The sequence below is a fragment of the Osmerus mordax genome, chromosome 14, assembly GCF_038355195.1.
Source record: "Osmerus mordax isolate fOsmMor3 chromosome 14, fOsmMor3.pri, whole genome shotgun sequence".
NCBI classification, from domain to species: Eukaryota; Metazoa; Chordata; class Actinopteri; order Osmeriformes; family Osmeridae; genus Osmerus; species Osmerus mordax.
Window position 1 is genome coordinate 14936842 of NC_090063.1, and position 23998 is coordinate 14960839.

Below are 23998 nucleotides of genomic sequence, written 5' to 3' on the forward strand. Positions count from 1 at the left end.
TCATATGCTCAAATTGTTTGAGTTGCTGGACGAGTCTTTACTTGATGGGTCTCACACCTCATTGTGTCACTTATTGATGCACTGTTGTTTGGCCAATATTTAACCCCCTACAGTACATCACACACACACTTTCGACAGGAAGTGTTCATAACTATCACACCAAAAGAAAGCATGATTTGCAGTTTGAATGATAGGATGGAGTAACATTTGAATCAATTATCTATTTTGTGTTTTTATGGATAGTTTATGCTAAAGTAAGCAGTACAGAAAAAATTAAAGATTCATCCCACAGATTACCACAGTTGTTGGAGATGATTACACAAAAAAAGATTAACTGATAATGTTTGGCATTTAGAAACCTGATTTGAATGTGTAACATTCTACCACTCTTATGTGGCTTGTGTGGGGAGTCAGGTGGCTGAGCGGTTAGGGAAATGGGCTCGTAATCAGAAGGTTGCTGGTTCGATTCGGGCCGTGCGAAATGACGTTGTGTCCTTGGGCAAGGCACTTCACCCTACTTGCCTTGTGGGAATGTCCCTGTACTTACTGTAAGTCGCTCTGTATAAGAGTGTCTGCTAAATGACGTAATGTAAATGTGTCGCGTGCATTGCCACATATCAGTCAGTCCTTGTTGATACACTGTTTACATTGTTGCAACATCCATTACAGGTTAATATAAAGATGTTAGAAAGATTAACTACTTTTGTTTTGTTTACAAAAAAAGCAACAAAGTTCAACTCTAATTCTTCTAGGCATATCTTTTTTCGTAGATGGCTTTTAAATCAAACTGCATGGATGGAAGTCCCCTAATAATGATGGAAGATATGGAGAGAGAGATATATACATAGCTAGATAGAGATTGAAAGAGATTAGAATGAGAATAAACGAATGAATGATCAACTTATAAATTAGTTTACAACGTTTATTCATTAAGATTTCGATTGGGATCTGTTAACCCAAACGAAGTCGTATTTTAACTCCATCTGTATGAGAAAGACAAAACCGGTCTCAGAACAGTTGTAATATGACTCTGATGTAATTGGGTCAGTGCCTGATCTGATTGGACGCAGAGAGCACGCGCCTAGTGTGAGACAGTATAGTAGTACTGTAAGCTACAGCAGCACGAGCTCGGATGAGAGCGCATGGAGGTGTCTGCCGGAGTCTCGAGAAGAAAAATGCTGTTCTGCGCACGAAATAGGTTTTATCGTCTTTCTTTGGGAAATAAATGAATAAAATTAGGAGACTCTTCTTCCCGCGTGTTTTTGGCGAAACAGCTCATATGTCTTTGAATTTTGAATACAGCGTTTACTCCATATCCAAGTTTATAGTGTAACTATCATGGTTACGTTGATACGTTCTATAAAACGTGACTGATACACATTTTCGTCGAGTCCACATATACATCGACATTTAAGTAATGGGTTCCAAGTTCACTAGGCAGAGTAGTGACATAGAAACAAAAATGTCTAAAAGGAGACGCCAGCGACATGACAGCTCCGGAGAAGCAGAGAGGAGTTCAGTCAGAGGCGGCAGAGACTTCTTGTTTACGTCGCTTATGCTGAAATCGGACAAGCTCCCGGGGATGCTGCGGAAAACGAACCACAGCCCTTATGTGAGACGAGTGGCGTGGATCAGGGAAATACAGAGGCTTTTCCGTGAACAGAAAGTAGAAGAAGCAATGGAAGTGCTCCAATTATTGAAAAAGGTAAGCTGTGGAATCAAGAATTGTTTCCTTAAACTTTGACACTTCAGAACGCGATACTTCATAGGCTACCACAGGTGTCAAACCTTCATTTTTGGGGGGTTGCATCACTTAAGTCAATATTACTATTTTTGCTGGTTTATTCCTCTTTTACGACATAGGTCAAATGCGATGCCTTCACTTTTGCAGATCTCATAGTGTCACATAGAGACAGCCTATTTACTTTTTCTCATTTTATGTGCTCTTTGGCGCATGCTGCTCTGTGTTAAGATAAAACATCCGCACCAGCAAAATAAACAAGCTCTTGTTTCCTACAACATGTGAAGACACACTGTAGTCTACACCTGCAGCATCTTCCCGCTTCGGTTTAAATCCGAAGATCACTTTTCCCAGATTTTAATGAAACTACTGCGCAAGTGATGATTCTGTGCAGTAATGAGTGATCGGGATTTTTGCCCTGGGTTCACGGTGCCCTTGTAGCTCTGCGTATTGATCTAACAGGAAAGACTATTGAAGTTCAGGGGAAATCGTGTCTGATTAAGAGGACTCCGTGTTGGTACGGCTCCCTCCCTCATTACCATATCCCAGAGGTGATTAGCCAGAGGTGCACTGTTGCTTCCCGTCTGAGGCAGTGCGTGACCATAGATGATCCATGTCAAAGGAAGATGTAGCCTACCTCTGAGATTTGGAGGGGAAACCCTCTTTATAAAATATTTACATCTTACATAACATTTCAAATGTGTTTGGGTGAAACATATCGAGGAAAGAAAAATGCCACAACGTTTCTTATTTGCTTATTTGTGTATTTGGCTAGTTATGCACCTATAACTTCATTATATAACCACAATTACACGACTATTCCTGAGTTATTCAACATCTGTGGCATCACAAGAAACCCCAGGATGTCCTCTAAATTTGAGAAAAATAAATGAATACAACAGGGGCCACAGGATAGTTGCAAAGTTACAAGCCCCAAAATCGATATCTAGTAGTGGACACAAATGAGTTGCTGGGTCTCTGGAGGGTGTAACTCCATGCAGTCTGAGGCAACAGTGTGACAGGTTGGACAGGTACGACAATCATGACATTCTGCCAGCTGAGACTGTGTTGGGTACTTCAGACATGACAGTCCAAGAGGAGCCTCAGGAAGCCTGTGCTGGAATGAGGAGGGTCAGAATACCCAGAAGATGTTAGGGAGGAGATGTGAGATGACCCAAGGACGTAGCCATGGAGTCAACATTGGGGGGGACGAAATCTGCTGGAGGGTCCATAAAGTCTGAGAACTTTTTACGTTTAGTTATGAAGATGATAAAAAAAAAGTATGATCATTTCGGACAGCATGCGTGGTTGCCTGTCGTAGCGTAGCACATTTATATCTATATATTGGGGGGGGACATTTTTACCAATATATATTATGATTACGGCCCTGAGATGACCTCTGACCTCTGTTTATTCTTATAAACAGTATAATAAACACTAATGTAAGATTCTGCCTTTATAGTAAACACAAATCATGTGTTATGCCAGCTAATTAATTTAGACTCTAAACCGGTGGACCCTTGCCCACACACAATCCAGAGCTCATCTGGCCATGCAAATCAGTATTGTAAAGAATCATGTTGTCAGGCCAGTCAGCTGAGGTAGTTTGGATACAGGAAAATAATAATTTCTCAAAGAGATTTCTTACCTCCAGTGCTTTCCTCAGGAGCCTTTGTTGTAACCGATCCCTGCCTCGTCAACACCACGAATTAGTGCAAGGAAAATTCAGGCTTTACTCAGTTTCCAGTATGTGTCAAACTAAGTTATTCAATGTTGCAACATGGAGAGAGAGAATACAAACTACAACAACCATCTGAAGCAGTCAAGCCAAGCAAGAGGCCATTCCCTGAGAATGCTATGTCTTATATATAGTACATCACAAGAAGAATCGAATAGTTGTGTGGTCAGATTGCTCCTACAAAAATCAAGGTTTGTCAGTGTTCAGGTTCTAGGCTTCGAGCCAAATTACAGTAGCCTATCTAATGAAAAATATTATTTTTTTGTTGCATACGTCAAGGTTTTAGGTCGAGCGGAGCACAAGCTGAGAGATGACTGAAACATTTAGTTCCAGATACTTTGAGGACATATCAGAGACCACAACACAACAGATAAAAGAAAACTGCAAATCTTTTGGTTTGCTTCATCAACAGCCTCCTGGGCCGGATGTTTTCTGTTCTGATTCTGTTTGTGCTTGGGGTGTAAAGCAGCCTTTTTGATGCTGTGGCAGTATTAGGTTGGATGGGTAATTATCGTAATTATTTTAAGGATGTTAGTTAACACAGTCATTGCATTTATTTATGTAGTAATTTGGATTTAGAATTGTAGTCCTCTGGCAGGATTTAGGGTTGATTTGTCACTTTGGGATGGGGCATGGATGACCCTTCTGCAGCATACAGGAAGTCATCATACAGGAAGTCAGCACACAGGTGAGGCACAATGGAGGGAGCAACATCAGCAAACTAATATCCCCATCACTAAGCCTTCTGGGCCATTTAACTACAAAGACAAGAATCTGAGTGTGTGTGTGTGTGTGTGTGTGTGTCTGTGGCTCGATTACCAAAGGAAACGGGAATTGCATGAAGTTGTAATTCAGCAGTTGTCTTGTGGTGTACAGTTGTTTGGATGAGCACTTCGCGAGAAATGAATACATGCGCGTTCTCCACTGCGTTGAGCCACACCATGCATTAGCATTCACTGCCAACAGGCACTGCACTGACTTGCACCGCCAACGGGCAGCGTAGAAGTTACCTTTATTAGCTGGAGCCTTTTTTATTGACTCATCAGTAAACAAACTATCAGCAAACACACACGCACACACACAGCAAGTTCAAAAGGAAAATGAGGAAAAATGCTACTTTGAAAATGTGAACTGGAGTTAGGGGCAACATTACTGTAAAGAGCTCCTGGAGTTGTCTTATGGATAAACCTTACGAGTTGTAGAATATGATTTCAGGTTTCCATCTCAGTTGTCGTAAGACACAGTTGTAATAATATAAGAAAGTAGGCTACAGTGCAACGCAGTGGACAACTTTTCCAAAAACCTCCCCAGAAATACAGCTGATTGGTTGCCATCACAGTGGGCTACTTGTGCTGTTCTAACACAAGTGTTTAGATCATCCTGTCCCTGTGAGTGTGATACTATGTTGTTATTTAGATAATATAGAGCACCACCCAGACGAAGCTGCTCTCTGTCTTGTCCTACTTATCAACAGCTCTGTTTGTGAGTTTCGTCTTGTGAACACAGACCCTGATAGCTGGATGTGCTGTGGTTGAATGAACAGATTTCATAATAAATCAGTGGAAGTGGGCTCACATTGTCAAATGAAGACTTGGCAGTATTCACCCCTGACTTTGTTGACAAGACGGGCATCAGATGAGATCCGTGGCTTTAAAGTCGAAGGAAAATAGTTGGCTTTGTGGCTGCGATCTGAAGACTACTGAAATGTTTCACACACCAACTGTCAGTTAGAACATTTGGAGCACCATACGGAGCATTCCGGAATGTGTTTGTCAGTTTGATTAATCCATGCTGTACCTGCATGAAACCAAAGCAGGCTGACATCAAAATCCCACTCACCAGTGAGTTTAGAACGGGGGCACTATTCAAGTGTAGGTGTGTGTGTGTGTGTGTGTGTGTGTGTGTGTGTGTGTGTGTGTGTGGAGGGCGGGGGCGGGGGGGCTTTGTACAGTATGTGATTATCTGAATCTCAAAGAAAAGTGATGATTGGACGTCTGTTTGATCTCGTAGCTTCACCATGTTCACACCAAATCCCCCTAAAACAACGACCCAATATGTCCACCTCCAAGCCCCCCCTAGGCGGCCGTGGAGAAGGGGGTCTGTTTCCTCATCATGTGGAGTAAAATGGATGCTAGACGAGGAGCCAGGGAATCCCAGAGAGCTCCAGAGTCATAAATCAGCCTGGAAGCCGGAGGAGGAGAGAAAGTGCTGATGGGAGTATTTCCTCTCAGCCTTCACTGTACCTATCAGCCTGTCAAGCTGGGGCTGTTTGCTTTGCATAAACGCACACAATACCATTTTCTGTTTCTCTGTTTCTCTTCACTCAGCACATAGAAGAGCTGTCTCAACCCACACAAGCATGTTGTTGGGAAAAAAACACCTTGGGGGTTAATAAGGGAGGCTATTAGTCCGTGAAATCAAAGGGCAAACAATGCGAAAAATGGGCTTAATCTGAAATGTGGCATGTTTGTTCATTGATTATGGCCGATGTCAGAAAGATCCAGATCAGGTTTTAGTTTACGAAGTAGACGTACTGAATCTGCAACACTTAACCCTTGTGTTATCTTTGGGTCATTCTGACCCATCAGTCATTGTGACCCACCTTCGTATTGCGACAAATTTACCTCATACAAACACAAAGTGAAGCATTTTCTTTTAACTGTCGGCTGTCTCAGACCCCCCACATTGGAATGGTTAAAAGAAAAGTATTTTTATTTGTTTATGTATTGGGTAAAATTGGGTAAACACAACGATGGTTCGTTATGAACCTTTGGGTCATGTGACCCGAAGGCAGCACGAGGGTTAATAAGTTAACAAGGAGGGGAGGATTTCAAACTCATTTTTACTTTCACCTCTTCCCAACATCAGTGTTTCCCCCTGTGTGAATCCTGGGGGTTCTTAATGCTGTGTACCCTTCACCTTGCCTGCAGTCTGTTCCTGCACTGTGTGTGTTTGTGCGTGTGTGTGCGTGTGTGTGTGTTGGAAGTTGTCATCTTGATGATTAGGGTGGCGGGTGCAGGCCGCGTGCGTCCGAGTGCTTTTGATGTGTCTCAGAGCGTTGCTTCTCAAACTGAGGGCGCCGGTGACAGGCCCCTCCCCCTGGAAACGCTCAGAGTGCTACCTGAAGATTGGTCTAGCTCGGTGTTTTGCTCTGTCACTCCAGATAGCTACGACCAGCCGGCGACACGAAAACAACAACCTCCAGGGAAGGTTTCTCAGTTTTCGATTTATTAAAGCAGTCTGCGCTCAACATGTTCCTACCTCTGCCGTCGAACCATGGCAACACCATCAAATACCACTCAACACTACCCAACACTACCCAACACTGCCCAATCCAACACCACCCAACACCATCTGCTAGACGTGAACATGAAGGAAGTGGAATAATATGAAAAGTATTATATAAGCACTGACAATATGAATTAGACAGGTCATGTAAGGCCACCTAAAGAAGGAATTTCCTTCCCTTAGTTTTGAAGTATTATCCTTTCTTCCTCAACGATGTGACCAAGCACTCTTTCATTCTCTCTTTCTTTATTTCTCTCTCTTTTTCCGTCCCTCTCATCTCCCTCCTCACAGGACTTGGGTCTTCAAGGAACGTCCCTGAACGACATCCTGTACAAGAACGCAGCCTTTCTCAACCTGGTGGACCCCATATCCCATGAGCTGCTGCTCAACCTAGCCAAGGACATGCAGTGTCCCAAGAGGGTGAGTCCATCTGTCAGTCTGAGGTCCTGAAATCACAGCTGCGCTGCCTGGTAGGGATCAAGCAGAGGACACAGAATCTTTTGGATATTTGACCAGGCCGTTTGGTTGGGTTCCTGCCAGCCCTGCCAACATCCATCAGTCAAACACACGTATCCATTCATGCATCCATTCATCGTCTGGTTTTCATCTTTATTAATCTGGACACCCTGTATCCTAAAGGACGGCGAGGACTGTTTTTGGTGGGCGACCAATTTTGAATGGTGCATTTACCACCGGGTTTGAATGAAACGCAACGTTAAGCGTGGCATGGTTTTTCAGGAGATCAGAGGGAGAACAGGCACACACTATCCACCCACGGGTTTCATAGAGCGTTGCAGACCCCTTCGTTAGCGAGAAAAACAAGGTTAACGTTGTCGGGTTGTGTGTTGAGGGTGGGGTGGGGGGGAGGGGTAGCAAGGAGTTGGCAAGGTTGGCTGGACACTCCTGGCAGAGTTTTGTGTCAAATGTGACAGGGGTTTAGAGAGTCGCTGTGCCTTGCCTGAGGACTTTCAGCTGCTCTCTTGTTTTACACCAACGCTGTCCAATCCTGCTCCAAGAGATCTACTCTACCCTCCTATAGGTTTACACTCCAACCCTGCTCCTGGAGATCTACCTTCCTGTAGGTTTACACTCTGACCCTGCTGTATGGAGGAAACTGGCCTGTCCTACACCAAAGATTACGAAGTCAGATCCAGTGTTTCCTTCAATGAAACAGTTTTTCACTCCTAAAGGGTTTCCAAATACATAGCCTACTGTAAAACATAAAATACAGTTAATGTATGAAAATCCATGTTTTGAACATTGACATTCTGTCTGTTGCTGTAAATCATTTGAGCATTGCATTGTGACCGCGAGATACGAGTGGAACCGTGGATTTCGGAAAGTGTAGAGCAAATGAACATCAAACAGTATGTTTCTCTGAGGCTACAGAGGAGCTCTTTGTCTGTGCCAGCTTCTATAATGTAAACCCGTTGTTGTTAGGGCTTTAAGTATGGTGGGCAGCAGTGTGGTCGAGCCTGCCAAGCCACTGTCTGAAAGGAGAACAGCAGACGGTTTGAAGTATGAGACATGTGTGTGTGTCACAGAGTGGGAGTTGGAAGGGAGCCCTGAGGCCGGCCCTGTTTCTCTGCATCGCCTCTATCTTGTTGTTGTGTTGTACCATTAATTAGATTTGCCCAGCTCTGCTCAACCCAATCCGTTTAAAGTCTTTGACAGAGGAAGGAGAGAGAGAGAGAGAGAGAGAGAGAGAGAGAGAGAGTGGAAAAGGGGAGGAGGAGGAGGAGGAGGAGGAGGAGGAAGATGGAGAATGAGCAAGGGAGCAAGAGCTGGAGCGAGAAGGAGGAGGCATGAGGGAAATTGACATGCGCAAAGTGTATTGTGATGCAGAGACAGCTCCGGGCAAACATCATTCACGGGACGAGATGGAGGAGCCTTGAGATTATGTGAGGCCTGTTGTTCTGCTGTAGGTCAGACTATTATAAATAACCTTCACCTTTGGGAAAAGGAGTCAGGTGGGGAATCGGGCTAGTAATCTGAAGGTTGCCAGTTCGATTCCCCGCCATGTAAAATGACGTTGTGTCCTTGGGCAAGGCACTTCACCCTACTTACCTCGGGGGAATGTCCCTGTACTTACTGTAAGTCGTTCTGGATAAGAGCGTCTGCTAAATGACTAAATGTTTGCAACAGCACAGGCACATAGACTGGGCTACAACCCCACTGAAAGCACCACTCTTGGGTGAAAATAGCCACACACCTGTATTCATCTGGTAGAATGGTGGCTATTTGAATCTTTATTTTTTGAGTTTAGAGCTTTATTAGTCTCCATGGGGCAATTAGTGAAACGAGCACAAGCAGACACGAGCCACTAGAAAGACAGTAATTGTGTGCGTGTGTGTGCTTACAGGAAACTGACGCCCTGAAGTCGTCAGAGAAGATCTGCAGACAGCTCACCTATCACCTGACCCCTCACTCCAAGTGGACAAGACAGAGCGTGCCCAGAAGGAAGACTCAGGCCTGGTGAGTCTGGCCCTCCCTCTGTCCCTGACACCCTCCCTGGCAGGGGACAAGCCCTGCCATGCAACACACACACAGGCACACACACGTAATTATGCATACTCATACACACACACACACATACATGCACACAAGCAGACACACACATACATATACACATTCGCGCACACACACACAGGCACACACATACTCACGTCACAGACATGATTGTATTGCCTGCGTGTGTGGTAGAGATTAGTAGTTTAAGACGCTTAACAGCACTATACTTTAGGACGTGTTGGCTACTAATGTGAGGGCAGACCAGATGCTACCAGTTATACTGTCCATGTTGTTGTCTTGCCTAGACGCAACAAGTCTTTTGGGGGTCTGACACAGCGTCCACAAACAGCAGGCATCCTGGTTACTGTACATAATGCAGCCTTGGGGAGAGTTTAAGGTAGCCGTCAGGATAGATAGAATAGATAGAGTTGGTCGAAATTGAAACATGAAAACGCGGTCTAATAGACTCCACTGAAAGACGTCCTTGGTGTGATTGCAGAGCAGGTGCATAATGGAGGAAGGTCACTTTAGGAGGAGAAACATTGTCATGATCTTCATGAGTTCCCCTTTCTCAGAGCAATTAACCTAGTTTGTGTGGTTTTGTGACAGCAGACTGCGAACTTCCCTTCCCAGACTCCTCGCTGCCATATTTCAAAAATAAGACTCGGCAATAACAAGGCAGGGTTCTCCCACTGTGTTCATTAGTGGCTTTGCTGAGACAGACTGCCGGATACAGAACCTCCATCTTCACTCCCAGCCTCCACACTATCTACCCTACTGCCCCCAGCCTCCACACTATCTACCCTACAGCCCCCAGCCTCCACACTATCTACCCTACAGCCCCCAGCCTCCACACTATCTACCCTACAGCCCCCAGCCTCCACACGATCTACCCTACAGCCCCCAGCCTCCACACGATCTACCCTACAGCCCCCAGCCTCCACACTATCTACCCTACAGCCCCCAGCCTTCACACTATCTACCCTACTGCCCCAGCCTCCACACTATCTACCCTACAGCCCCCAGCCTCCACACTATCTACCCTACTGCCCCCAGCCTCCAGATGATCTACCCTACAGCCCCCAGCCTCCACACTATCTACCCTACTGCCCCCAGCCACCAGACTAACTACCCTACTGCCCCCAGCCTCCAGACTAACTACCCTGACAGCTCTAATGAAGACACAGTTGGGTTGAGCCACATGACAGAGGTCACTAATGATGTGTGTACTTGATACAGACAAAGAGATTCTCTTCCTATGTGTTTCTCATCTCAGAGTAACACAATACTCCCTCAGTATCGGAACGCTTTCTCTCTCTCCCCCCCCCCCCCCTTTTTCTCTCACCCCCTCTCTTTCACTTACTCCCTCTCGGTTTCTCCTATTTTACAGTTTTTCTCAATTGCTAAGACACATTTCTTGAATGTGTACTGTGTTTTCTCGAAACTCTAAACACACATCTTCATACTACACTGTTTTGAACAAACCCTTGACTTTTGACCCAAAATCAAACACCATAGTCAAAACCATATTATCTGTCGTATAAACCAAACTTTGCATTCAAAATACACACAAAGCCCTCAGATGAAATCAACCCTTTACGCACTGCTTGGAGGAATTGAAAACACTATTATAACGTGTCCCTGAATTTTTGATATGTTCCACCTCATGAGCTAGACATACAGCAATTGCATTTTGAGCTCTTGTTACTGTAGTGGTCACAGTGTACAAATAGTAGTACTGTTAGTTAACAACACAAATTAATTACTGTAAATTGTAATTTGGGGAACAAAGGCTAATAAAACAAGGAAATAAACAAATACTTTTTACCTGGGTAAGAGGGCTTGAGTACGCTACAGTACTGTTCACTCTGGGTCAGCATCCTGTCTCTGACCAGGGTCAGGCCAGAGATTTTCCTCAACATCACAGGCAATGTTTACTCTAGCCAAACAGCAGGGAAAATGCCCCTGAATGCCTGAGCCATCCCTGACAAGACTCCACAGCAATGTGGAGATTTGGGATTTCTGTCATAGTGTGGCACGGATCTCATTTGAGATTGTTGTTCCTCTTCCTCTGGCTCTTCCTCTCCCTTGTCCACCTCCTCTCATTCTGACAATTCTGCCTCTTCCTCTGATATTTGCATCCATGATTTCAAAGTACATATGAGCTTACCTTTGTATTCATTCCAAACCCCTGATTGCTTGTTGAGTATTTTTGCTTGTTAGTGCTTACACATGGATAATTGTTTGTTAAGGGTGTTTGAATTGCACTGGTTTGAGTTTACTTATCAAATGGCAGTGTTTTCTACATTACATATTGGTGTCTTAAAGTGAGAGGTGTGTTTAGAATTTTGCAAAGAACTGTGAATGAACCTGAGTAATGTGTCAAAAGGATAAATTGTGTTTAAGGACTGGGGTACATGGTCTTTCTGCTGGGAATTGGCTAAATGGTTTCGTGGGGATGGCTTACACATGCATTTTTTGTGTGTGAGCAATTGAGAAAAACTGTAAAAACCTTTTTCCCTGACATCGATTCTTTTTTTCGTCTCATGCCTCTCCCAAGGGATTTTTGCTGCTTTCTTTTAAGAGTCCATTTTGTTCAACAGTTCCCTCACAGAGAGCATCGAGCTCTTCTGTGGTCTGGGCTGCTTGTCTCTGGGAAAGCCCTTCTGTCAGAGAGAGCGAGGGAAAGAGGTGGGAGGAGAGAGGAAGAAAGCTAGAGGGAGAGAGAAGGAAAGAGGAAGAAAGAGAGAGGGAGGGAGAGAGAGATGGAGAAAGGGAGGGAGATGGAGTGGGAGAGAAAGAGAGAAGGGAACCGAGAAGAGAGGCAGGAAAAGAGAGAGAGAGCGTGAGAGAGAGAAGGATGGAGAAGAAGAGAGGGAGGGAGAGAGGGGAGAGAGGGGGGAGAGAGAGGAGGGAGGGAGAGAGGGCACTGTAGGGCTGCATATTACAGCAGTGTGCATCTGTTCCTCAGCCTTTGCTGCCCTGAATGCATTAGAGCTGGAAATGTGATCTGCGCTATGTGCAGGAACGAAAACTCATATGGATGTTTTAAGCATTAGTATTTTCACAATAACCCTGTGTGTCACTTGTACAGCCCGCTTTGCAATCTTGGATTAAAAGGAGAATTATTGGCATTGAGGATTTGCAATCCCATAACATTATGGCTGCATGAGCTCATGCATAAATCATAACCAGGCCTTTATTACATCACTCTGTTCTGTCCTCGCGTAGAGCGCAGTTATGCTCCAACTTGTACTTTATTGTTTAGATTGTATCAGAGGGGCTTCAGGTCTCAAATTAAATTAGTTTGAGAAATACCATGTTCTTGCTTCCTGAGGTGTCTTTTAAAGTTCCTCTGAGAGAATTGATATGGTTGAGTTTTTGTTTGTTTCCAAATCAATATTGGATTTAGAATTCATCATCTCTGTGTGCTTTATTACCCTGATATTGCTCCTCCAGAACATTAGAAGGAGTTCTCAAACAGCTGCTGTTCTCGCAGTACTCGTTCGATGCCCTGCTCGTCACAACCTGCTGTGCCTGAGGTCTTAATAGCAACCTCTACTGAAGCATCTGCTGTCCCCTAACAGGAAGAGATGACTAGTCCGCAGCCAATCACAAGAGCCGTTTATGTCCTACAGAACACAGTATCTCAGAGGAAGTATCACATTCACTCATACGTCACACAGCACAGAGGTATTGTAATATGGTTTCGAAATGCATCGTTTCAAAGAAACATATTCAACTTTATTGTGAAGCTGTGGACCAATATGAAAAGTTGTTGATTGCTAAACTCTTACTTCTAAAACATCAGCAGGTGCCAGTCAAGGACTTGAAGAATTAGTAAAGATAAATGTTGTGTGATGTGTAATGTAGACTCCTCTCAGCTGGAGGTGAGCTAGAGACAGAAAGAGGTGCAGTGTGGGAGTGTTAGAAGACTGTGGGCTGTGATGCCAGCAGGTCTTATCAGGCGTGGGTGTGGGCTGTGAATATACGTCTCAACCATCTGCCTGCAGCGCGTGTCTGACCTCCCAAGCACTGGTGCAGACTAACCCAGACCACACACAGACCTCATCCAGACCTCATCCAGACCTCATCCAGACCACACACAGACCTCATCCAGACCTCATCCAGACCTCATCCAGACCACACCCAGACCTCATCCAGACCACACCCAGACCTCATCCAGACCTCATCCAGACCACACCCAGACCTCATAGAGACCTCATCCAGACCTCATCCAGACCTCATCCAGACCACATCCAGACCTCATCCAGACCACACCCAGACCTCATCCAGACCTCATAGAGATCACATCCAGACCTCATCCAGACCTCATCCAAACCTCATAGAGACCTCATCCAGACCTCATCCAGACCTCATAGAGACCTCATCCAGACCACACCCAGACCTCATAGAGACCTCATCCAGACCTCATCCAGACCTCATCCAGACCACATCCAGACCTCATCCAGACCACACCCAGACCTCATCCAGACCTCATAGAGATCACATCCAGACCTCATCCAGACCTCATCCAAACCTCATAGAGACCTCATCCAGACCTCATCCAGACCTCATAGAGACCTCATCCAGACCACACCCAGACCTCATCCAGACCTCATCCAGACCTCATAGAGACCTCATCCAGACCACACCCAGACCTCATCCAGACCTCATAGAGACCTCATCCAGACCACACCCAGACCTCATCCAGACCACATGTAGGATAATGCGTCTCGTAAAATCTCAAAACAAACCCCCCCCTCCCTGTCTTTGTTGACGGTGGGCAGAGGCTCGTGTGTTTACGTGTGCTCTGGCCTATTTCTAGAGAGGTAAGCTGCCCCCGGAGGTGTGGTGAGAGAAAGGTCACACAAGCTCTGACTCAGCTCCACTGACCCACTCGCAAGTCCTGAGCTGACCCGTCGCCTCAAGGTGAGAGAGACCTGAGAGGGGCTGATGGATGCAGGGATAAAACTCAACTGTTCGAAACAGACGACACTGACGATCCTAATCCTTTCACGGAATGCTAACAGGAATATGAAAAATGATGTGCGAGCCACCTGCACACTTCATTAAGGTCCTGTTTCAATAGCCTGATGACAGATTTGTTTTTTCTTTCTTATACTCTGATTGAGGATAATTGTCTCCACTTGTACATTAAGTGATGGCACTGGATGTGTTCATTAGTTAATCCAGTCAATCATTTTCTGTCTGAGCTCCATCTCTTGGAAAGACTTAAGGACCCAGCCCTGGTCTTCATCCATTATTAATGACACACTTCCCTACAACCAGACTGTCCAGGAGGACCAGAGATGGGGGAGGAGGGGGGATGGGGGAGGAGGGGGGATGGTGGAAAAGGAGCAAGGGAGGGATGGGAGAGAAGGGAGGGATAGGGGATGAGGAGAGAGGTGGAGGGATGACGGAGGAGGATGGGTGGGGGGGGGGGGGAGGGGGGTCCAGACTCTGAATCACCCCACATTAAAGTTCACAATAATAATTCATAAAGTATTTATCACATTAATGACCATCAGTAAAACAGACTTTCAACGTCCCTTCCGTCACTTTCAGTCTTGGTTGGAGGAACTCTTTGATGGGGGAAAGCTGTAAGGTCCTCCGTGCTCCCTGGTTGTCCTGGTGTCGTGGATGAGGCCTGCATGCCTCCCGTCTGCTGCTGACTGGACCTCGAAAAGCTCTCCTGATCTGAACGCTGTCGAGCTGTAGGTTTTAGGGAGGACAGGTGGAGAGGAGCGGATGGAAGAAGGGAGGACAAATACAACACGCACCAGGGAGACCCAAGCGGGGAAAAGAAACTGCCTAAATCGAATATAAATGACTAAATGAGACCTTAATCCATTTTCATTATATTTATCTTTTTCTACACAATTGGAAGTGAACTTCAAATATTTTAGCTATATTCACATTATTGACAGCATATACAGTATAACAAACACATATACAAAGTAAAGTTTACTTTGTAGTATTCTTTAGGTATAATATTACTTTCAAAAAATGCTTTGGGAGGATTTTTGTTTGTGTGCCTCCTCTATAGAGGCTCCTCCAGTCTCTCTGCTCCTGCATTTTAATGCCAGTTTCATAACTGCACCGTCGTCCACGGTTACGTAACCTGGAGTGTTTTCTATGCATTATGCTTCTCCCGTCTCTTTTCTTAGAAGAATCCAGTTTGTCTGATCAAGTCAAGTCTTCGGGTTGTTATGGTGCGTACATGCGTTCATGCGTTCATGCGTTCATGCGTACATGCGTTCATGCGTACATGCTTTCATGTGTTTGTGTGTGTGAGTGAGGTGTTCCTTGGCTTGGGCTGGAGGGGGCATTGATCCATTGATGAGCTTCACCTCAATCTTTAATATTGTTTTATTATTGGATTTTTAATAGCTTTGAGAGAGAACTGCACAGGGAAATCTATCTGGTTGGCTGTATGGATTTAATTGCGGCTTTGGTACTTATTCTATCTTTTTACTTTCGCTGTGTTGCTAGTTTAAAGCCTGTTCCCCAGCCTCAGCCCCTCCCTTAGCCTCAGCCCCTCCCTTAGCCTCAGCCCCTCCCTTAGCCTCAGCCCCTCCCTTAGCCTCAGCCCCTCCCTTAGCCTCAGCCCCACTCTTAGCCTCAGCCCCTCCCTTAGCCTCAGCCCCACTCTTAGCCTCAGCCCCTCCCTTAGCCTCAGCCCCTCCCTTAGCCTCAGCCCCTCTCTTAGCCTCAGCCCCACTCTTAGCCTCAGCCCCTCCCTTAGCCTCAGCCCCACTCTTAGCCTCAGGCTATATCAGGAGTGCCCTTGAGACCTGGAGTTACTGAAGGGATGCGATGAGAGTCTGTTGCCTTCCACCCTCCCATCCCCTCCCCCCTCCCCCTATTCCCCAGAGCTCTCGCTGCCCTTCTCCTGGCTAATTAAAGCACCTTGACAGCAGAAACCTGGGGAGCTCTGATCATGGTGTGTGTGTGCGTGTGCACGCGCGTGTGTGTGTGTCTTACTCTGACGTGGTCTGACATTTGACTACCATCCTTAACGAGTGTAGGAGGTGTAGAACTGCCTACAGTAACACCACCCCAGTACAATCAAATACCCAGGAGAGCTTCATCAGTTTGTTCCTGTCTGATCCCCCACAACTGCTCTCCCGTCTTAGCTGGCCTCAGGGCTTGGAGACAAAAGCAGGAGAGAGGAGGAAGAGAGGAGAGAGAGAGAAGGAGACGAGAAAGAGAGAGAGAGTGAGTAGAGATTGAAACAGGAGAAAGAAGAGAGAGAGAAGGAGATGGAGAGACAGAAAGAGAGAAGAGAGGGTGAGTAGAAAGTGAAAGAGGAGAGAGAGAGAGAGAGAGAGAGAGAGAGAGAGAGAGAGAGAGAGAGGGGACAGTGCAAGAGGAGAGAGCAGGAAAAGGAGAGACAGACACACCAATGGGAGAATTCCGCTGGTGGTTAAGGTGCATTAGCACCTCCAACCTCACCTCCACCCTCAGGCTCTCGGCATGCTGCGCACAGACGCTGCTGAATGTGTAATACAGACTGCCAGAGGCAGAGCAGGACGATCGATGTAGTGAATAAACAAGCCAGGACCCAAGTGTTGATGAAGCAGACTGGGATCAGGCCTGGTTCCCCCTGGGCCAGACTGGTCTGGAGAAGGCCTTGCCCACCCGGCTCTCTCACATGCTTCTGTCTCCATGTCTGTGTTGCGACACCCCATGGAGAGCTGTCCGATGTGTACTGTGCACTCCAAAACAGACAGGAGGCCCATCCAGTAAGCCTTCCAGCCTCCCAGCCTCAGCCTCCCAGTTGTTTATAACTTCCCACAGCCTCCCAGCCTCCATCAGCCTCCATCAGCCTCCCAGCCTCCATCAGCCTCCATCAGCCTCCCAGCCTCCCACAGCCTCCCACAGGCTCCCACAGCCTCCCACAGCCTCCCAGGCTCCCACAGCCTCCCTGCCTCCATCAGCCTTCCAGCCTCCCAGCCTCCCACAGCCTCCCAGCCTCCCACAGGCTCCCACAGCCTCCCAGCCTCCCACAGGCTCCCAGCCTCCCACAGCCTCTCAGGCTCCCACAGCCTCCGAGCCTCCATCAGCCTCCCAGCCTCCATCAGCCTCCCAGCCTCCCACAGACTCCCAGCCTCCCACAGACTCCCAGGGTATTACTGATTCATGAGGGGAAATGAAGGGGAACGTGTGTTCTGTGTGGGCGGACAGATTACAAGTTTCAGCCGCCACTCGCATTCAGCGCTCACCCACCTCCGGAATATTTAGGCACAGTGTGAACTCTCTTGTAAAACCTAGCAGCGTTACCATCCCAGAAATATGTGTTTGTGGTCGCAGCAGTATCTGCCTGCTACACCCTTTTTAGAGACTGTGCACCTATAGGAAGTGAAGTCGTGCGTGGCCGTCCTGGAAGAGAGGAGTGGGGTGGAAAAGAGAGGAGAGGAGTGGAAAGAGGGAGGTAAAGAGAATGAGATGGAGTGAGAGAAAAAGAGAGGAAGACATACAGGAAGATTTGTCTCTCAGTTTGTCTCTCACCCTCCATCTCTTCTGTCTCTCTTTCTTAGTCTCCCTACTGCCTTCTCTCTCTCTCCCATCGCCTCCTTTTATCTCTTCTCCTCTCCTTTCTCCACCCCCCCCCCCTTTCCAGCTGTTATCTCAGCACCTGCAGAGGTTTCTTGGTATGAGTTTGATAGCAGAACAGTCTAAAAGAATCACACACACAGATTCAACAGCCACGGGTAAACAAGTGTTTTATGCCAGATAAATACTGTGCATTGTTAAAATGACCATAAAAGGAATCATTTCCCATTCCTTTAATAAATAGTAGTTATAGCTCTCATGTTTGCACCGTTGAAGCATTTCATTGCCGATAACTCTGTTATCTGCATTAGACAGTAAACTTGAACATGTATACATACTGTTCCCCTCTCCAGCACCTGAAGCAGAGGTTAAGTGTTGGAGACGTAAGCAGTCTCTGTGTGGAAGTATGTGTGACGGGCAAGCAGGCAGGCAGGCAGGCAGGCAAGCAGGCAGGCAGGCAGGCAGGCAGGCAGGCAGGCAGGCTGTGTGCTTCCTGGGTGAGTATGTGGACTACAGATGGCTGTTACCTTAAGCTTGTCTTTACAATCTGAACCCTGTGAAAACTAAGCTCCCTCCAAATCCCAAACCCCAGGTGTCTCCCCCTTTCTCTCTCTCTCTCTCTCTCTCTCTCTCTCTCCCCCTTTCTCTCTCTCTCTCTCTCTCTCTCTCTCTCTCTCTCTCTCTCTCTCTCTCTCTCTCTCTCTCTCTCTCTCTCTCTCTCTCTCTCTCTCTCTCTCTCTCTCTCTCTCTCTCTCTCTGTCTCTCTCTCTCTCTCAGCACAGACTGTTCTTATGTAAAGGCTTTAGGGAGTGACAAAGGTCTTTTTAATTAACTGAGCTCTTGCCCTTTGATCTTTGTTGTCAGTACCACACCTGTGTCTACAGAGAAACTGCTAAATCGATTCCCCCCCCCCTCCCCAGTAGGGAAATCAGTGTTTCTCCTAGGTTTACAGCTTTTGGGGGCGGGGGGTGACGTTGGGGGGGACGGGGCGCCCCCCTAATATAATGGCAGGGGAAACACTGGAAATCCTGAATAATAATGTGCTCCCTCAGAAAACACAGGAAACAAAATGACCAGCCTTGTCAGCTAAGTAGGTAGCAAAGCCCTCAATCAAGCAGCTGCTGGTGTGACTCAGGGGAGTCTATTCCCTTTCACTGTCTGTGTCGCGATATCTGCTTTCTCCTGATGAAGTCCACAGATACTCTTGGGTCATTTGCTGCACACGGGACACCTGACACTGTGAGTGGCTCTGTGTTTTCATCACGTAGGCAGAAGCAGGCAGAAGCAGTCAGAGCTCCATGTGATGGTTCTGTTAGGGGGTGAACTGCTAATCCGGGTGAGTCTCCTGTCTGTGGTGACAAGACGACCACGCCGGGAGAAAAGAGACTAAAAGTCTTTTTTTAAATGCTTTTCAGTTTGATGGTAACAGACAGTGGCTGAGACTGTGGTGTTAGAAAGGCCAGTGCTGCCGGTGGGTGTGTGCCTCCCCCCTCCCCCCCTCCCCCCCGCCTCCCCCGCCCCCCCCACCCCGTGGGTGGCTGGTTTGGGATCAGGATGGCAGTTTGAGAGCGTCTTTGCTCAGTCTCATTAAAATCATATTATAGCTTCTCTCCATTTCTCTCTCTCTCTCCCTCCCAGCACTGCCTCTCTTTACTGGAGGAGCCTCTCTCTGCACCCTCCTCCCACACACACTCACGCACACACACACACTCATGCACACACACACACACACTCACACACACACAGACACTCATGCACACACACACACACACACAGACACTCTCACACACACACACACCCCGAGGTGAGAGGCGGACGGCTCCAACAGGAGCTGGGAAATACCTAGCTTTGCCAAAAACACTGAGACAGAAAACCAAAGTTGCTACATTCTCAGTTGTGAAATCAGCAGGTTGTGCACAACAGTAAAGCCCTGGAGCCCATCTGTTAGAGAAAGTGAGGGAGGGGGGGTGGGAGGGAAGCGAGGAGGTAGAAAGAAGGAGAGGAAGATTGAGATATAAGGAAGCAAAGGGAAGGGAAAGAGAGTAAGCCCATCTGCTGGAGAGAGAGAGAGAGAGAGAGAGAGAGAGAGAGAGAGAGAGAGAGGAGAGAGAGAGAGAGAGAGAGAGAGAGAGAGAGAGAGAGATGGGGAAGGGGAGGGAGCAAGAGGGGTAGAGGAAGATAAATAGAGACAGAAGAGGCAAAAGAGAGAAATGGACCTGGAGAAAGGAGGGAGGGAGAGAATGCAGAAAGGCGGAGGGGGGAGTGCAGGTTGGCATCCCATGCAGAGAGGAGGGTTAGGTGGATAGATACTTCATGCCAGTGAGGTTTGTTCCAGCCTGTTTGGGTGGATATTACAACCTTTTCTTCCATGTGAAAAATCATCTTGACATTTCTCTCCCAAAGGATTATAAAAGAGTTGGCTGGAAGGCTCTGGATTTAAACATAGAGGCCCCACAATATCTAGAGCACAAAAGAGAGAAGAGAGAGAGCACTGGAAATGGAGGAAGGTGGAGCGGGGGAGAGAAGAGGATGGAAGGAGGGAGAAGGGGGATGGAAGGAGGGAGAAGGGAGAGGGAAGGAGGGAGAAGGGGTAGGGAAGGAGAGGCAAAGGCGGGCTGGGGGGAGAGAGGGAGGGTTGAATTACAGCCCACTCGAGGAATCAATAACCACACAAATCTGAGCTCCAGTTAGCCGCGGGTCTTCCCACGTCGATTCCCAGCACGGAGGGTGACTGATCGCAGGACCACAGGCTGAGGATTCATGACACTCCCACACAACCTCGGGGAGAAGGAGGGGGGGAGGTAGAGGGAGAATGGGGAAGGGAGGACGAGAGACATAGAGAGAAGGGGGGAGAGAGAGAGAGGGGGGCGAGAGCTTAGGGAGAGAGGAGGGGGGGGGGTGAGGGGGAGTCAGGAACAAACATCTAGCCCCTGTGGTTAATCAGTTCTCCCTCCCAGACATATGCATTCTGCCTCTTTAATCTCTGTGTCTTCCTCTGCACAGCCATGTTGCTGTACTGTGCTGTTAGAAAAGCCAGTGCTGCCTGTGAGTGTGTGGCCTCTCCCCCCCCCGCCCCCTGACCAGAGAACCAACACCTGTCTCCCCCCCCCACCACCTCACCCATCTCCCTCAGGAGAGCCCTGCACCCAGCCTCCCAACCCCACCTCCACCCCCACCCCTGCCAGACTGTCACAGTTGATCCACCTTGACTACATGTCAACTCTCTCCAAAACGTAATACCCTCCTCCGGCAGAGAAACGGGAGCTTGTTTTAGGTAGTCTCTTGTCTGAGCCCCCAGTGAGGGGGGTGAGGATACACGGTGACAGCCCTCTCTCCTGGGTGGAGTCAACTCACACCGGCTGTGATTTCTGTCTGCAGCAGCATGTCTGCAGCAGTAGTACCGCCACTCCAGTCAGCTAGTCAGACGCAGCGCCTCCCTAGCTGGTCGTCGCCCTGGTGACTCCATGTCTGCCGTCTGCTCGTGGTGAGAGACGTCTGGAGGAGGAGTGACTCCTCGCTCGTGCCACGTGGAGAACCACACTTGGCCTTTTGTGAAGTATTGGCTTCTCTGAGGAGAAGAGAGAAAGAATGAACACACATGAATATGCCCCCCGAAATATCTCACCAGCTTGCTGTGTCCACTTGTGTTTGTGCTGTTGCTACACCAGGAAACCTGCTTCCACACCGTGCGACACAACATCCCCTGTCCCCCGGAACAGATCAATAAACAGCGGCTTTTTACATTAGGATCATTAGTTCTTACCTGAACACTGTAGGTCAGTCCCCAGCAGGGTTAAATAGTCATTAGGACTAATATTCAACAGACCCAAATAGTCATTTGATCTAAATAGTCCTCATCGGGACTAAATAGTAATTTTCTGGTCTAAATAGTAATCTAGACTAAATGGTCATTATCAGCACTAAATAGTCACCGTCAGGACTATCTCAACTCTAACACTGTCTCCTTGCCCCTCACCAACAGTCTCAAGACCACCCTGAAGAAGAGGCTGTCCAGCGACGTGGTCAACCTCTCCGGCATCCCGCTCTCCACGGGGGACGTCCACCGCGTGGCCGTCTACCTGCAGAGCAACGGCGACTCTGTGTCGGCCGTGGACCTGAGCTTCACCCAGCTGCAGGACGACAGCCTGCGCCAGCTGCTGCCCTGCCTGGGCGCCCTGCCCAAGCTCACCACGCTGGGCCGTCAACGGCAACCGGCTGACGGTGTCCGTCCTGAAGGACCTGACGGAGGTGGTGAAGGACCCGCGCCACTTCCCCAGCCTGGCGCTGGGTGGACCTGGGCAACAACGTGGACATCTACACCGTGCCCCAGCCCCTCCTGGTGGCGCTGAGGCGCCGGTTCGGTCTGAGGAGCAGCCTGCCCACCATCTACGAGTACAGCGAGGCGCAGGCCTACGGGCGCGACGCTCTGGAGAGCTCCCTGGAGGAGCCCAGCCTGTACGGGGACGGGGAGGGGGGCGCAGGGGAGGAGGAGGAGGAGGAAGAGGAGGAGGATAAGCTGGAGCTGGCGTCGTGGGCCGTGGGCCAGCCGAGGTTCACCAAGAACGTGGCCGTGCACTACTGTGAGAGGTGACGGCATAGAGGCCACGCCTCAGAGTCGCCTGGACGCTCCCGAGGGCCGAGACGTGACACCCCCGCCCCCCTCCTCAAGTTCGCCTCCGTAGCCACGTCCCCAGTCAGCATGCGTCATCATGGTATTAACGCCGGACACATCACCCTCCGAAACTCATCCCAACTCATCCCATCCAGCAGGATGAAGAACCGGGCGTTCAGAGAGAGAGAGAGAGAGAGAGAGAGGAGAGAGAGAGAGAGAGAGAGAGAGAGAGAGAGAGAGAGAGAGAGAGAGAGAGAGAGAGAGAAGAGAGAGAGAGAGAGAGAGATAGGAGAGAGAGAGAGAGAGAGAGAGAGAGAGAGAGAGAGAGAGAGAGAGAGAGAGGGAGAGAGAGAGAGAGAGGAGTAGAGAGAGAGAGAGAGAGAGAGAGAGAGAGAGAGAGAGAGAGAGAGAGAGAGAGAGAGAGTAGAGAGAGAGAGAGAGAGAGAGGATCCCCCAGTATAGCAGCTGAAGAGTCTCATTGCTACAGGATACAGCAATGATGCAGCATGTCTGGTGTTGTTGATGCTGGTGAAGAGAGTTGAAAATTAGTTGTTGAGCTCAAAGATGACCGAAAGAGGCAGAATGGTTCCAGCTGTGTTCCGTGTGGTGGAGGTCGCACCGAGCTGTCAGGGAGGGAGGACCGTGGCAGTGAGGGCCTCAGAACAGACATGAGCCTGTCAGGGAGGGAGGACCGTGGCAGTGAGGCCTCAGAACAGACATGAGCTGTCAGGGAGGAGGACGTGGCAGTGAGGGCCTCAGAACAGACATGAGCTGTCAGGGAGGGAGGACCGTGGCAGTGAAGGCCTCAGAACAGACATGAGCTGTCAGGGAGGGAGGACCGTGGCAGTGAGGGCCTCAGAACAGACATGAGCTGTCAGGGAGGAGGACCGTGGCAGTGAGGGCCTCAGAACAGACATGAGCTGTCAGGGAGGGAGGACTGTGGCAGTGAGGGCCTCAGCACAGGACATGCTGTTGGGCTACCTCACTCACACACGCTTTTAATTACATATCCATCCAATTTTATTCAGTTATTTTTTTCTGTAAGACGGGGGGGCTCCAGTAAGAGTTTGTGTGTGTTTGTTTCATTCAGCCAGTCAGTGTGTGTGTGTGTGTGGGGGGGGGGTGTTTATGTCATTCAGCCAGTCAGCGTGGTGTGGGGTATCAGCCAGGGAGTGTGTGTGTGGGGGTGGGTGTCATTCAGCCAGTCAGTGTGTGTGTGTGTGTGTGTGGGTGTATGTGTGGGTGATTCTGCTGATGGCTGCCTGCGTCAGGTCATGTTAGAGGTGACCAGTCACAGATGGTGAGGAGAGGAGCCACGGTCTCCTAGCTAACAGCGTTACCTCCAGATTGCATCTCCAACCACGGGCTAATCATCTCTATTTGTGAGCCTGACACAACGAACTGAAGGGCGCTTGTCCAATGCTGGATAGAACACAGACAAAAATTCAGTTGCTCAAAGGAGTCCTAATAGTGTCATTCAGGGCCTTTGTGCTGTTACAGTGTGCACATGAAACCTGTGAACTTTTGCAGGCAGACAGCACTTCATTTG

The 23998-nt window shown here is 48.2% G+C and overlaps 1 protein-coding gene across 1 annotated transcript; it reads left to right on the forward strand.

The window, feature by feature from the left end:
- Positions 1-1417: 1417 nt before the first annotated feature.
- On the forward strand, positions 1418-22539 carry lrrc75bb (leucine rich repeat containing 75Bb). The gene is given in 6 exon segments (XM_067250946.1): positions 1418-1705; positions 7059-7187; positions 9130-9242; positions 21820-22033; positions 22035-22121; positions 22123-22539. Coding segments are annotated over 6 exon segments (1137 nt in total). The 3' UTR covers positions 22429-22539.
- The last annotated feature ends 1459 nt before the right edge of the window (positions 22540-23998 follow it).